Below are 16918 nucleotides of genomic sequence, written 5' to 3'. Positions count from 1 at the left end.
ATGTCTGAATCCCCAGGTTCACGTAAAGGGGGTAATGAATACCTGCATAATGAGATAGAAAGGCCATAAACTCGGTGGTGGGAGTTTTCAGTCTCTCTTCAGCTGAGGTTTCTGCAGCTTTCTCAGCCTCTCAATGCCAGCCAGGGAGGCAGTCACTTGCCAGGGTTTCCCTGTGGGGAAAGAAGCTCTTGGCCTCCAAATGCTGCAGCTTTGCCATCAGTGACTTTGTGCAGCGCCCCATGCATGAGCTGCCCTGTGATGCTCACATCAGAAATGCCCATCCCTCAAAAAGAAAAACTAAAGCTAGTTTGAAAAAAATATTTCCAAGGAAAAACTATATTGAAGATCAAAAAGTAAAGACATGCACTGTGAAATGGTTGAGAGAAAACACTTTGATCGATTGAAGTTTAAAAAGAGCAGCTAATATTTTTGCTATTTTTAAATTTCATTTCTATTCCTGAACTGTATGTATCTTAAAAGCTATTTTTTCACCTATCCTTAACTTCAACAAGGACACAGCATCTGTGAGCAGCTGGATGAGATTATTTAATTCTGTCCTGTCCTGCTAGTAAACTCAATTTAAAAGCAATCAATCATAATCACAACCCATACTTATTGCTATATTTTACCGACTTCTTGCTCACGTACCCTGGTGTGGGAAGGTGGCTCTTTGAGAGACGCTGGCAGCCTCATGCCAGGGATGAATTTAGCCCTGAGCTTGCTGCAGCCCTATGGTAGCCATAACTGCAGGGAAACATGTTCAGTTTTTCCATGGGAGGAAATATCTGTGGGGTGGAAATATCTGTGGGGCACATTAAAGCACAGTTTGCAAACAGCTGTGCATGTGCATGTGGGGGCATTCAATTGACAAATATATGGAGAAATTGTCTTCAGCCACAGCAGGTGAAGAGAAATCACTCTTTCAGACACGGCTCAGGATTTTGGGTGCCAGCTCATGCCCCACATGAAGGCAGCATCAGCAGCGATGGCATCCAGGAAGATGTGAGCCTTGTATGTGCCAAGGCTGTTGCCTGCCTCCAAGTAGGAGTAATGACCACCCTGGCATTAACAGTGATGAAACAGCACCAAAGGCTTTGAAAACAACCCCTGGTGAGGTGAACCAGCTGGGGCTGGTGTCTGTGGGCACTGGAGCAGCTGCTGCGGAGCAGGGGTTGTGCTTGCACCTGCAGCCTGAGGAGAGTGCTCTGGTGGGACAGGCAGGTCAGCTCACCTCCTCTAGTCTCATCCCTGGGGATTTTAAAAACAAGAGGTTTTAAAAAAATCCCTTCTTGGAGTAATAATCCCCTTGGGTTAACAGCAGAAGAGGGAAGTGCCTGGCACAGCCGCTGAGAGCCGTGCCCGGGTCGTGCCCTCCCGGTGGCAGCCAGGGCAGCCGCTGTCCCCCGGCCATCGTGTGCCTCAGCGCCATCCCTGCTGAGCAGGAGCCACATGGCCAGAGCCGATGTGAAATGACACCTCTGCAGGAGACCTGTGAGGGTGTGAAGAAGTTATAGCCTACGTAAAAGGAAGACAAAAAGGGGCATAGGAAAAAAAAACCCACAAAAATTCAGTGTTCGTTCCTCACTCTTCCCTCAGTGCTGTCTCACCCAGTGCAGAGGCTTCAGAGGTGTGAACACATCCTGTTTACATCTGCCACCAAGACGGGAGGCTGAGGGAGCACACGGCTGAGGCACGGGAGAGCAGCTGCAGCGGGACAGGCCCTGGCATGGACACAGTGCCCGTCTACCACGGGGCCATCACCCGAGAGGCTGGGGAGAAGCTGCTGCTGGCGGCGGGCACGGACGGCAGCTACCTGCTGCGGGACAGCGAGAGCATCCCGGGGGTCTACTGCCTCTGCGTGCTGTGAGAGCGGGCCGGGAGCGGGCCGGGAGCGTGGGGCCGGGAGCCGGGACAGCGGGCCGGGAGCGTGGGGCCGGGAGCCGGGACAGCGGGCCGGGAGCGTGGGGCCGGGAGCCGGGACAGCGGGCCGGGAGCCGGGACAGCGGGCCGGGAGCGTGGGGCCGGGAGCCGGGACAGCGGGCCGGGAGCGTGGGGCCGGGAGCGGGCCGGGAGCGTGGGGCCGGGAGCCGGGACAGCGGGCCGGGAGCGCAGGGCTGTCAGGGCTGCCCAGGCGGCAGCTGATTGCCGACAGTCTCCTCCACAACACGGGTGTCCTCACAGCGAAATACGTTCTACTGTTACCATCTGCTCACGTGTGAGACTTCTGTCTCCTTCGCCTTGGCTTAAGAGAGAGGGGTGCAATAAGTGCACCTCCCCTTGCAAAGCAAAGAGGAGCAGGTTTTGCCTTGCAGAGCCCACGTTTCCCACAGACAAAATGCCATAAAGAGAAAGCAGGCAGGCACATGGGAAGGATAAGCAAGGTGCTATGGAGAAATGCCAGGCAACTTGGCTCAGGATGGTGTATGTATCCTCTTTGTGCTGGATAACCCTCTTGCTTTCTGTCTGTGTTCTTCTGCTTCCCTAGTGCGCTCATGTGTGTGCTCAGCAGCATCCCCAGTGACCCTCTCATTGGGAAAGGTAACACTGAGTCCTGCCATCCACAATGTGCCTTTGTTCAGGATGCTCTCAGTCCCACAAGCTTGTGGCTTGTCCCACAGGCCACAAGACTTGGAGCAAACTGCCTGTAATGCACATGAAATACTGATGGTAACAAACTAGGCAATAATGTTTCATCAAATCGGGTGAAAAGGGAGACATCTGATGGGATGGTCTGTCAGAGAGACGGTAAAGGTTACCCTGGGAGAGCCGGGGGACTTTATATTCATAGGACCTCATTTTAATGAGGAAACTTAATTACCCTGCTGTTGGCAAAATTCTTGGAAGTCCTGGTGACACTGTACCGTTGCATCAGAACAAAGATGACACTTATGCCGTACTTCAGTAGGAGAAAGAACTCTAGAGAAAACCCTTTTGGGTCCAGCATGAAATCAGCTAACAGAAGAAACTCAGGTACTTGGCAAAAAAACACAAGGGGAAGACGGGTCCTAAGTCAGGTTTTCCCCAAATTCCGTGAATACGTTTCTGACAATATGTAATTAAGCCCTGGGTGAGCATCATTATCTTCCTGTTATAGACCAGTAAATGGAGACATGCAAGATGGTTATAGACAATCCAAAAATACACAATACTCTTCTCAGAGAAGGTCTTTGTGGCAGAGGATGTATTTTTTCTTCTCTCATGAAATCAGGTGAACCAAGTTAGGTGTTCCTGCTAACAAATACTTTAACAGTCAGCTGAAAAATGGGAAATAAGAAGCATCTTGAGTTAAATGAAAATGGAAGAGACATAGCAAGAGGTAAGGAGTGCTATGATTTGTCTGATGGGAATAGGCAATAAAAGCAGAATCTCTTTAAAATAACTATCAGATGAAATGGGGATATACCACCCTTACACTCAGAAGTCATTCAGTGCAGGGGAAACACTAAGGCATTAGAGAAAGGGTCAGGAAGAGTGTTACAATGCTGAATAAGACAGAGAATACTAGAATTAGTCCACCATCAGTGTAAATCAGGATCTAGGTATATAACAAGGTCTTTCAGTTGTACACTATCAGCTGGGATTTTTTGTATATTGGTAGTAATTTATGCCCTTTGAAAGAGATTTAATTAATGAAATAAAATATAGAAAATGAAAATAGGAAGAAATTAAAACTTTTCCAGCTGTGAAGCTCTGCAATCTTTGGAGGAAAAGGTACTTCAGTAAGAAACAGACCAAATTGCTTCTAAAATTATGGGTCATTCATGTCTCCATGGTATGTTGCATTGAAACATATGTATGATAAACAAAAGGGTAAAAGCAAAAAACAAAAAAATTAATGGTGAGTGTTCTGCAGGCTCAGAACATAGACCCTTAATAGTTATAAGTATTTCTCTGCTTTTTAAAATGCTTCATTCTAAATAAATAATGGAAATTATTAGGAATAACAAAGTTATTTAGCAGTTTACATTATGGTTCAGAATACATGCTGAAGATCACTATAAGAATATATAGACATATGAAGATCAGACAAGACATGAATTTACTAGAAGTAATGATCTTTGAAACATAGGAAATAAAGCTGGTCAGCCATTATATATACTGCAATAAGTATCAGAGCTAAACAAAATATTTTTCATGTTTCCAATGAAAATTTCTACCAGGAGTGTATATGTTTTACGCTGCTGGTAGTGTTTCTATTGCCCTTAGAAAACAAAAAGAGAAAATAGTCCAGTTTTCCAAAATCAAGACATGTTCAGTCTGTCTTCTTTTCCCTCACCCTCCACTTCCCTGGGGACATAAAACAAACCAAAACAAACATAAAGTCCTGCAGCTTCCTAGTTCTAATCCTTTTTAGGGTTCCTTTTCCCATCACAGGGGAATTACAAGGCAGAGTTCTGATAAAGAGAAAAGAAATATTTATCAAAAGAGAAATTAAGCATATATTTGGATGACAGTGGTGTCATCTACTTGAATTCACATTAGTGGCTGCTCTGCACTTCCAGCTCCAGGTACTGTAGTTGTCAAGCCCTGTGATTTCACTGCATTGCTTATGCTCAATGTCTCCTTTTCCAAAGAAACTACATAAATTTGTAATGCCACAATCACCACCACATCCTCCCCCTCGAGCACCTCCAAAAAGCCCTGACATATTTTGGCAGGCTTTGAGCCTCTTAAGGCACACAATGAGGACTGCAGTGTTCATGGTCAGGCTCATTCACCTTTTGCTTTTCCAATTAAAAAGCAGAGCCCTGACCTTTAAAAAGGAGAAGAGTCAAAGACTTCATGAATCCCTTGTGACTGACGCTGATTTTACAGGGCAAGCATAAAAGAGACAGGTAGTAGCATAAAATCTGACCTATAGAGGTGGGTAACTGCAGCAGGCAGGACCCTGTTGGAGCATTCATCTAGAAAACTCTCTGCTTTCTCTCTTCTTTGTTTCTCCTGAGCTACTGATTTATCTCCCTTGAATGCTACTTTCCACTTTCTGAAGCTGGGATGTGCACATGGTGTGCCTGAAAGCCTTCAAAGAGACAATGAATATTTTCTTGGTGTGACTGCAGCAAAGCACAAAGGACCCACTTTCAAAAATATTTTAAGACCACAATTAAACTATGCATGGAAGAGTAGGATGGTTTTGATTTGCAATTGTATGCTCTGGGGCTCTTGCAAACAGAGGTGCTGCTTTCAGATTCTGGCAAAGATTTAAATACCAGATGCTCCTGGGTCTTCATTGTGTGAATATCATTATTGAATTGATAATACCTACTTTAAGGATGTTGTGAATATGTCAACGGAGGTACACAATCCTTTCGTAGAAGTTTTTAGAGTTGCACTAAAAAGCAAAATTTTTGCTGTTCCTGAGAACTGGTCTAGAAGAAATGCATACGCTTTATAAAACATACACGTTTTACCCATAAACAAGTTAGACACTACACACAGTGCACCAGGGTTTTAATATCAAGCCTGATTGTTCCAGGGAGCTTTCTTTACCGGTTTGGTTTCCTCTCTGCTCAATGCCCCGTTTGACATTTTTAGCACAGTCAGAAATCCTCTGTGCTCACAGCTCCTAATGAAGTCAATGGGGGACACGGGACACACTAATGGTGACTACTTTGAGGAGCAGCCTCTTCAACCCTGCCTGAAAAATGTATAAAGAAGATGCCTGAGAGTTCCAAAAGCCCCGTGTTCCCTTACAGATATATGAGCACAGATGCAGAAAGCAGAAGCAGCTCATGCCTGAATTGGCAAAGATAAAGCATTTGTAGTTTGGGTTTTAAAATTCACATGCTTGAAAATACTGAGAATGTTAGTAGTTGTTTCAGAGCTGTAAGTAAGACAAACATGACGTGCTTGTCAAACTGTATGTTCAGATGATTTGTTTGAAACCAGCCGTTTGTGTACTGTGCTGCATTAAATTTGTGGAGAATAATCAAAAGCTGGAATTGAAAGCTGTTTAGAGCTCTTGAAGCAACAGTAATGGCAACAGGGATAGGCTGCAGTCCTATCAGATTTTACGTGTACTATTTTTTCTGTCACTGTAACCACGGTGCACAAGTTCAAGGCAACCTGCTGAAACTTTCTGATGAGACAGATACATCAGCTGTACAGTACGAAGGTGTAATACAGGATCACAAGCCAGCTTCTGCTTAGCATTTCCTTTGTTTCCTATGTATTCTTTTTGATAGACATGGCAGAATAATTGCATTTTTTGTAACACTGCACATAATCATCATCATCATTTAAGATGTAATTTGAAACAAAAGAAGAAACCCCTCAACGTTGCTGTTGCAAATATCACACGCTGTTTTCAGCTTTGAAAAAAGTCTTCTGTAGCACAATGGTAAATTTTACTGAGGTGAGTATTTCAGGTGCCTGCTAACCAGAGTGAGTGTTGTCTTTGCTGAGCATAACTTGGCTGATGACCTTCACATATTCCAATGACTTTTCTTGGAATGGTAGACAGCCTGAATCATAGAAGCGATGAAACTTAGTGGGAGGCTAAGTTATTGGCCTGCCATAAAGTAATATCCTTCTAATTAGCATCTCAGATTTGAATAAATTCTTACTTTACTTCTGAATTTCAAGAAATTCCTCTTTGAGGTATTGCTTTTGGCTGGAATCTCCTTGTACCAGACTGACACAAACCCTGCTCAGAAAGGCTACACACTTGCTCTTTAGGTAAATCAGCAGCCTTTCTTCAGATAGTTAGAAGTGTTGAAGTGGTAAAGGTACTGACAATCTTCCACAGAAATACCTGCATTCAGACTATTTCACAAGCCTTAACTTTCTCTTTTAAGCTTTTGTTAATTTCAGAAGAGAAAGTCAAGACAATGCATTTTTTTAATAATGCTACCGCATTACTGCAAGTTAATATGTATTACTCATGCGGTATTGAGGCTAAATTTTTCCCACAAGAAGTAGTAAAGGAATCGGTGACAGAAGTCAGTGACAGAAGTGTTCACTCAGGTGCTGCTGTGATTTAAGCTAGTCACTCTGTTGGGCTTTTCAGATGTTGTAAACACCAGTTTAACCTATTTTATTCACTCTTGCAGACATAGAGCTTGTATCTTGCACATGATCTCAATATGAAGGCTATTTCTTCAGCTTGAGTTAGCTGAAGGGTGGTAATTTCTGAGTTGCTGTACTTAGCTCTGACCTAAATGAGGAGAGAATCAGTCTGTTTGTCAAACAGAAAATACAAATTCTAGGAGAGAGTGAGGAGAAGCTTAAAGGCTCTGAGGCACTGCTGTGTCTTCCCTTAAATTCAGGTGTTTTGGCTTTGTGGTAGCCATCCCCCACCTCTGTATCCCTAGTTGTGCCCATGCCATCACCCACATTCCCTGTCCAGGGTTGCCCACCAGGAAACTGCCTGAAGTTGTTCCCTCGGGGCATTCAGGAGCTGCTCTGCACCTCCATCAAACACCTGTGGTAGGGCAGAAGTGGCTCCAGCTTGAGCTCCCCAGCAGGGCTTCTCTCTAGAGCAGTGTGGTGCCCATCTCCATAGCATTAAGTGGTTTCTAAGCATTATCTCTGCTTGAGAGATGAAGAGTTTAACCCTGTTTCACAGAAGAGAAAGGTGACACAGGAGCCCCAGGTCTGCAGTCCCCTCTAGCTTTGGGTTCCCAGTGTTAGGGCCATGGGAAGGGATTCTGAGGCTACCCAATGTTATTCTGCACAACTTGCTGACTTTGCTTGCATTGCTGAGATCTGTTTCCTTGTTTCATACAACTTTGGCTTCCAAAACACCCATCTTCTGCTCCTGGTTGTTTCAGCATTTTGTGCTCCTCCCAGACCAAGCCCCCTCATACTTTACCTCTGTATATCCCTCTCCTTATTCATTTAGACTTTCTGTCAGGGATTCGGTGTTCATTGCTGTTTCCTTGCCCAGCTTGCATAGATATTGGTCCCCTTTTCTTTTCTTCCACATCCATCCCACCTAATCCCAAACTTCCTGCCCAAGATGTCCAATAAGTAAATTACCTTCTGGTTTTAATCTCACTAATCAAGGCCATGGAACACACATACATTTGAGATTGTGGACGCTGCTTGGCTGAGTGCCCATGGTACAGCCAGCCCAGACATAGTGATGCTACAACTGCTAACAACCTTCAGAGGGTGCTTCTCTTGCAGCCTAGAGAGCCCCTACTGCTTCCAGAGAGTGCAAGAGATATAACTTCTTTCAAACAAATTTTATGTCTTACTCTGAAAACTGGGCACCCCCTCCTCTTACAATTAGAAGATTTTTTTTTAAACATGGGAAAAACACTGTTTTGCCTAACGTGTTCCCTTCTGCCTTCTCCATCCCTAAAGGAGGGTGAGGCAAATACCTAAGAAGTGAAATTTCAGTCTGAAATGCTGAAATGTGGCAAAGTTATAAGAAACTGACTCTGGGCAGTCTAATGCTCAGAACCACTGTTTGTAGGCTACACCATGGTCTGGTTCTTAAACTTTATGTTGTAAAGTGAAATTCCAAGGTAAGGTCAGGTTGTAAATGTACCAGGTAAGAAGATGTGATTGACATAACACAATGGCATCTGAAGAGAAAGATACGTACAGAGGAAGAAATTGATTTAATTCATTGCTGACATGGCTTTCCCTTGTCTCTCTGTCTTTCTCCCTGTTAATGTGTTCAATTTTGGGCTCAGAAATGAATAAAAATTAGTTTAATAAAATTTCCCAACTGAAATGCAAAGTGTTTGGAAATGATGTTAAAGTGTACCATGCAGCTGAAATGTCATCATTAATTTTAATCTGCAGCATGCGTGTAATGTCCTCGGGCTATTTCAATGGTGCAGAAGATTGCAATCATTCACCTGTTAAAGTAAATGCAGCTTTAACAGGTCTGATCGCAGCTAAAAAGGAGGAATGGAGAGGACAGGTAGACAGATGGTGTTTCAGCATGTCATCTATGAACGATGCCTTGGTAACTCTTTGAGAGGAATTATCTGGCTATAAAGAATAAAAAAGGCCTATATAAAAAAGCCTATATAAAGTATTCCTGTAATAGCAAGTTTTTCTACGTTTTCCTTTGACAAAGTTTTCCAAGGGAAAGTATTGAAACAGAGCCTGTGTTAGTGCAGTTCCCAGCTGGTATAACATATCCTTCCCTATGGAGACAAAAGAAAAGTGAGATGTCACAAAAATGTCATTAGTAGTGACCAAAGCACTCTTTCTTAAGTGCTGTCTGGTATTGTCCTTACAGCAATGACTCTTTTCTGCTTCCCCTCACCAGCATTTTGGGGTTTTTTGCCTATGATCAAAAACTTAGAGAGCCTCATTCATCAAGATGTTAATTCATGATTGTTCCTGTCCCCTGACAGGAGAGAGGAGCTTTGCTGTTGTGAGTGAGGCTGTGTCTGTCCTTGGGACAGGTGAAGGAATGGGGGAGCCCCTCAATGAATCTTTACTTGGGTGTCTTGAACTGATCCTCCTCCAAGATGTGCTGGTACTGAGAGTGCTCCCTGAGCTTGCACCACATGTGGGAACATTGTGTCTCTTGAGGAGCCTTTTTTTCTGCCCTGAAGAGAATGAAATGTAGAAAATTGAGCTGTCCTCTCATGTTAGCTGGAGAATTTCTCATTTCCTGAGACTTAAGCTTCAGTAAATGAACTTTTTCACCTGCTTTTTTCCAGTGTTACATGTTTTACACTTTGGAAGGTTATGTCCTCTGCAATCTCAATTTTAATTTGTGTATTTAATTTTTCTTTCAAGAAAAACACCTTGATCTTCCTTCAGCCCACACTGACCTTAGTTCATGTGACGTAGATTAAATCCTGAAAACCTTTCTCATGGGAGGCTTTTGCCCATGTAGCAGTAAACTTCACCCAAAATCATATCACTTGTAAATGGAAGGTAAAAAACTCTTTGAAGTGGTAATGAAGTAAGTTCCTGCTGCATGACAGAAAGTTTTGATAAGATCACATTCATTGGGAGAGTACTTATCAGAAGAGCTGTAATTCATTTTGTGGAGACCAATGTCCCAGTGGAAAGTAGTTCAATGGGAAGATCTAGCTGTTCATCCTCTTAACAGAATGCACCTTCCTTCCTTTATGCATTGCCTTTGAAGAGGCAGATGTGGATGTCCAGGTCATCTCCCATTTACACAGTGTCTTGCTTTCCTGGGGGCTTCAGAGCCAATAACAGATGATAATGTTGTGTTTTTCAGCTTAAGCACAGAAAAATCCCTCAGACCTTTCAGTCTTTCCTTCTCTGGGAAAAACATGAACATTTGCCGGGAGAGTGGAGGGCTCTCACCTGTCCCTCAGGAGGCTGTGATAACAATGTCATTCTCTTCCCATTCTCCACACTGTGCTCAAAGCATCCATCTTCTCAAATTCTTGTTCCTTTTTCAGAACCTCATGGGCTTTTAGTCTGAACTATCCTTTGTGCTTTCCCTGTGCTCAGCTGAAATATATTACAGTGGGATGTTTTGAAAAATGCAGGATAGCTGCATTGTATCTCACCATACTTCAATACTTAATATTATTTTATCTGACCTCTATTTTTCAATTCATTCTGCTTAGAAAACCTTTCTGGTGTAGTGCTGAGAGTCAACAGAGCTCCGTCAGAACAGCACCACAGCCCCTCAACCTCTTCAACTCATGCAATCTCTTATGTAGAGAAAACAATGAAAGAAACAACAAATAGTGGCTTTCTAGATAACCATGCTGTTTGTGGAAAATCAGATTTTAAGGAGACTGAATCAGTTGGGAAAACATTTATTTTGGGAAAACCAAGAATCAAGCAAGAGTAGTACAATCATAGAATCATAAAATGGCTTGGATTGGAAGGGACTTTAAACATCCTCTAGTTCATCTAATCATCTAGTTCCAACTTGCCCTGACGTGGGCAGGGATGCCACCCACTAGACCAGGTTGCTCATATCTTTATGCACAGTATAGTATTGAAAATAGAAGTCAAGAGAATGAGTTTTAGATGTGTAGAATCATACTGGTGGATTTGAGACTTGAAAAAAAATCACTGTGTAAAAGGTTAAATACCCACTTCAAAGAGATGGAACAAAATGCCAGGACCTCTCTGGTATTTTCCAGTACATTATGGCCTGTAAAATCCTCATTTCAGTAACTATGTGTTGGCTGGTGTTCTACATATTTAGGTACAGCAAAGCTCCTTGTGATTTTTAAAAAAACGAATAATGTGAACATAATGTTTTAAAAAGCTGATGACACAGGCACAGCTCTCTTTAAGAAGAAAGCTCTCTTTAAGAAGAAGCTCATCTTTAAGAAGAGATGGTAAAAGACTGTCTGAGGGCCCTAAAGGGAGACACTGGATTCCCTGAACAAGAGCATACATAGTCTAGTGGCTTAGAGGAATGTGCTTTTTGCCAACTGGGCTTGAGTTGTGGCTTCAAACACCACTGAGCATGATGCTATGGCATGGACAGGAGAGCAGCTCGACATCCTTCCCTCCTCCTGCAGGCACAGCAGGCTGTTCTCTTCCCAAGGTCCAAATCCCTGATGGACTGCAGTTTGCTGGGAAAAAAAGGAGGGGGAAAACCAGTGATGGCTGTTTCCCTCCTTGGATTTCCATGAAGTGAGCCTGGCCAGCTGCTTTTCGTGTCTGTCTGGTGGCATAGAGCAGGTCAGGGAAAAGGCTCTCTTGGTAGACATGAAGAGTGGATGAAGCTGTGGTGGATTGTGGGGCAGTGTCAGGCACATTCCTGTACTCGAGGAGAGCAGGGCAGTGTCTTGGCTGTGCACAGGGAGCTTGTCCCTGCAGCAGCCAGGATGGGAGGGAATGGCTTTGTGTCCTCCACCTCGGTGTCTAATTACAGTGGGACTCAAGTGGTGAGGGCAGACCTCACAAATCACCACAGGCATTTTGCTCCCACTTTTCTGGGTTGTAGCAGAATGCCAGCTCTTAACAACTTCTAGGGCAAATGATACCAGCCACCACTTTGCAAAGGTTGCTGTAATGACTGTTAAACAGGAATTTGACACAGATCATGAGTAATTGCAATCATATGATGTCTGTGTCACTGATGGTTTCTCATATTTTGAAGTAACTGCTATAATGCCATGCATAACTGGAAAGAAATACAGTATATTTTTGCTTTCTTTAAGACTTGATGGTCAAATAGGGAATGGTCCTTTAAATCCTGCTGTGTATTCATGTAAATCTATGTAGTGTGAAATAGAAGCCTAGAATAATAGAATATGCTGATTTAGAAGGGAGCCATTGGGATCATTGAGTCCAACTCCTGGCACAGCACAGGACACCCCAAGAATCACACCATGTGCCTGACAGCATAGTCTACAGCTGCTTGAACTCGCTACAGTCTTTCTTATCTGATACCATCTAAACTAATGTTTTACCCATGGAGCTCCTATTAATTGATTCTGAATTAAATTTTTGGATATTAGTGCACTAATCTACCATGTAAATCATTCACTGAGTTGGGTTCATGAGAAAAGCAAGAGTGACTTTGGCACGAGTTGTGCCTTGTGTTATTAGTCTATGGCTCCTTATTTCCCAAAGACTCTGATTTTAAAAGAAGGAAGATTCCAGACTCTTGTATGTCTCTTTTATCAGTATTTGAAAGTTGGGAATGTATGGATAAAGCAAAGAGTAATTTATTTTACTCCTTTTTGTGGGTATAGTTTTCCAAATAAATTACAGTAATGACATTGCTGCTGTTAACATCTGCATTTAAATGAGTCATAGAACAGTAGTGCTACCTGTCAATAATACACCTTCTCTTTTTGCAGGCAAAGTGTTTCTGGTCTGTGTCAGTGAAAGGACGTCACTGAAAAAAAATTAATAAAATGCTGAGGAAGGAATAAAAGCAATGCCATTTAACCTAAAATAACTGAATATTTGTAAACTAGATCAGACCAATCCCTCTCATCCTAAAAAACTCCAGTAGGTTTAACACTGCATCTAGCCACTGGGTTTTTTAGCTACCTAGAACTTTTGGAGGCGAATTTATTTTTACAGAAAAGTTAGCAAATGAGCTAACTCTCACATAACTGTGTAGTTCTTGTGAAAACTGTCAGGAGGAATGAAAAATAAATACCTGGGTTTTTTTTTTCCCCCACAGGCATCAGGGTTATGTTTATACCTACAGAGTGTCCCAGACAGAAACTGGATCCTGGAGTGCTGAGGTGTGTACTTCTCCTTTCCCTTCTGAAAATTTCTACATCCTGTTTGATATAGATTATAGATTTAATGAAATATATTCAAATTATTCATGTTTCTGCCTAGTCTGATTTTCATTGATGGTAATCGATCTAGAGTGCATCCATCAGTAAGATGTCTTGGTGCCACTTCTGACAGTCTAGAACTCATAAATTAATTCCCTGTTTCATTTCAGCTGTTGCATAATGCAATAGTGCATCATTTTGCATCATTTTAAATGGCAAAAATATTGTGGTTTTATAATTTGACAAGTACAATCTGTTTCCTTCTACCCTATGCACCATCAATGTCAGAATACTAAAGAAATAATTTTCAATGTATAGTGTTTTAATTCATCAATCCAGATTAATTCATCATTAGTGCAAAATATAGCCAAAATTTGATACAAAATATATTTTCACCCATCTGACAAGAAACTGGTAATTTGGGTGCAGAAAAACATTACTTGTAATACAGACAACATTTAGGTTGATAAAATTGGGATGTTAATCTCTATTTATTTTATGTTTTTTTTTTTTTAATTTGGATGTACTCTGTGTATTAATTCATAATTAGCTCTCTCTTTGTATGTTAATGAACATTTATTTCAAATATTATACAATTTGTAGACAGGCATAATTCCTTTGCCATTGTTGTATTAGAAGTGACTCTGAAACACAAAACTGATTCTTGGGTTACTCTGAAGAGATCAGGGGGTGGAAATGACTGACATTACTGTGGAGTAGATAATTATCCATGTGACCCTTGGGAATAATGCCCCGTGATTCTTTCTATGAGACTTCAGGAGGTCGATGTAAGGGCTAGGATTTGTAGTGCCCAAGACAGAAGTTTTTCAGGACAGGGTGAGGGTGACAGTGCACCCATCATGCCAGGGTAAGCACTGGCATCTCTGGAAGGACTCCGGGACTCCAGGGACCTCCACCTGTGGAGGGTGATTCCCTGACTGAGGCTGCAGCCTCCTTTAGCCCCAGATGACATCAGCATCTGCAGTGAGGTTTTTCTGGTGCTATATAGATCTGCTACAATGTCTGGCCTGTGACCTCCACTGGCACTCAGTGTGTGGCTTTTGGTCTTTCCCTGGCTGCATCTTAGGCAAACTTTACCTGAATTTCACATCATATGTCTGCTGAAGGCCCAGGCTTCTCTGTACATCCTCTGCAGGAGATCCCAGCTACAGATCCATGATGCCAACCCTTCCCTTAAGGAACAGAAGCCTTTAAGTAAATGTTGCTAAGACTATGCTGGCTTCAGCTGTTAGACACAGCAGCCTAGGTCCAACTGATCCCCATAGAGTGTGCCTGCAAAGCCAAAACAGACTGCAGAGGCAGCTGGTCCTTTCCTGCTTCTGCTTCCTTCCCTCTGGCTGGTCAATCTGAGCAAGCTCAGGTCACACCCATCTTTCAAGGATGAGGTGGGAATTTAAAACAGTGCTGTGAAATCCCAGCCAGAGTGAAGATTCCAGCTGGTGCCAGGGAGGCTGGATTTAGCTCCCAGCTGCTGGGTGAGAGCAGTGTCCCTTGAGTGGGACTATGCTGGCAGGACCCGTGCTTGTCCTCCCTTGACTTTGGTGAAGAGGAGTTATTATGAGAACGCCCTGAAGGATTTAACACAAACGTTGGATTTTTGATTAAAAGCAAACATAGTTTCATTTAATACTGTTTGAAAAATTGCTAATGTAGAGAGATAGAAAGACTGTCACTTTTAATAAATAGGTAACATTTGGCTGCTGTCTTTGTACAAGAAGTAGAGAAGAATACTCAATGAACACATAGGCCAACATTGAATACTCCAAGAAGGGTTTGCAAAGAGGCTGTGTCCTTGCTGGAATTTAGTGCTGTGAGGACTCTCTCTCTGTAGTAAGACCAGGTTGCTCTCTAGGTTTTCTCACCGGTGTTTCTAGGATGGAACTATCTTACTGATACAGGTTAGAAAGTTATTGATTAGGAGGTTAAATCACTGGCTGGAGTAAGTCAGGGTCAGAAATAGCAAGGGGTCACTTGTAAGTCTGTCTAATTTGTGTGGCAGGTGAGTGTGGGTGATTACTGTGGGTTTCTCTTGTAGTGATTAAGAAATTGTCCCTCTTCCACCTTTCTATCACTATGCTGCTGAGAACTGCTCAGTGTAGGAAGGCTGGGATGCCCTGGGGAAAGCAGACAGCAGTGTGGCTCATTGACTCACCTGGAACTGGCACATCAGGGGGCTCACATCCGTGGCTGGCTCCTTCCCTGGGAGCTGTGTGCATTTCTGAGGACAAGGCCTGTGTGCCAGCACAGGGTACTCTGCACTCCTTCTCCCCTCTCCCCCTCTGTCTTTGCAGACAGCGCCTGGGGTCAACCGGAGGCTCTTTCGGAAAGTGCACAACCTCATTTCAGCCTTCCAGAAACCCAACCAAGGCATTGTGACACCCCTGCAGAACCCAATTGTCAACCACGTGAAAGCCAACTACTCCCCAGGTACTGGTGGGGGGAAGGAACCTTGGAGCTGCAGCTGAGCACAGCCCTCCATGGTGGCAGGGATAGAGGTCTTAGACTTACTTGTGTGTTTGACCTGAACTAGCCAGCAGAGTGACACTGCCAAAAATGTGCCTTAACTTTGCTGTCGTGTAATTTGAAATGCTGTCACTCAGGTGCTCATTACAGACAGGGCCTGTCAATGTGATAAGAAAATAGATTTTGAATATATATTCCTGAGTGCTAGGGCAGCAATGGCTGCCTTCCCTCACCACCACCCTCGCCCATGGAAGTGTGGGCCTTCTGGACAGTCCATTTTCTTACAGTGTTCATCTGTTCAAGTATTTGTGATTATTTCTCTTAGGGAGGAATGAAGGCTATGACTTCCACCTGCAGCCATCATGAGGATGTCTCCCCAAGTGTGACATAACCACATCTTCCAGCATCTCCTCTAATCTATGCTTTAAAAAAAAATGATTTATATGATAGTAAATACAACTCTGTGAGTTTTCTTGTAACATTTGCAGAAATGTGTATTTCATAGAATTTATTGCTTAAAATGTAGAAGTTTAGATTTCAGAGTACTTTGAACTTAGGGTGGGATATTTTTTTGGTTTTGTTTTTGTTTTTCCCAAGAGAGGATAAAAAAGCATGAACTGCTAAATCCTGTATGTCCTTTTTCCCCCTTTGTACTGTCAAGTAAAAATATTTTTCCCTTCAAGATCAGTTCTTAATTAATAATTAGTTATTAATTTTACATTGCTTAACTTTAGATCCTGCTTTGCTTTGTTCTGGTTGGCATTTATGCAGAATTGGGCAAGTCCCCTTTTATAACCTTAGGAGAAGTGTTTACATTAAAGTGTCCTTGCCTTGGATGGGCTTTGTGTTTGTCATTCATACGGTTCCTAAAGATGTTCCAGATGTGATACCATGAGGATCTCCACGAACTGATTTCCTATCAAAGCAGTTGCTCTGCCCTCTAAAAAAATCCATAGTTTTCACCAAGGACCAAGAACATTAGTAATGCACAGAGTAACCAAGAACACCCAATGAAGTGGAAAGCCTTGTTCTTTTGCTTTTAGGTGTTCCCTGTACTTGAAACAAGCCATCCTTGCATACAAGTTAAAAAAATAAATTATTTTTGCATGACAGCTTTTCTTTTCCTCTCTGTGTGATTCCATGCTGCTGCTGGGCTCCTGGAGGGGGTTTTGAATCTAGAAGACTCATCAGCTGTGCAGGGTTAGGTGAGGCTACTGGAGAACTCAGAGGATGTGCCTTTTGCACTTGGGGTGGAACAAGTGTGATGGCAC

At 42.9% G+C, this 16918-nt stretch overlaps 1 protein-coding gene across 1 annotated transcript; it reads left to right on the top strand.

Annotated features, from left to right (window-relative positions):
- Positions 1 to 1726: 1726 nt before the first annotated feature.
- Positions 1727 to 16055, top strand: SH2D1A (SH2 domain containing 1A; the record flags this gene model as incomplete). The annotated part of the gene is made up of 4 exons (XM_084213025.1): positions 1727 to 1863; positions 13061 to 13124; positions 15476 to 15611; positions 15973 to 16055. The coding sequence occupies 4 exons, from the start codon at positions 1727 to 1729 to the stop codon at positions 16011 to 16013; spliced, it is 378 nt and encodes a 125-aa protein (XP_084069151.1). The 3' UTR covers positions 16014 to 16055.
- Positions 16056 to 16918: the final 863 nt, after the last annotated feature.

The sequence above is a fragment of the Fringilla coelebs genome (assembly GCF_963513975.1).
Source record: "Fringilla coelebs genome assembly, chromosome: 11".
NCBI lineage: Eukaryota > Metazoa > Chordata > Aves > Passeriformes > Fringillidae > Fringilla > Fringilla coelebs.
This window is presented reverse-complemented; position numbering and strand designations above follow the sequence as displayed.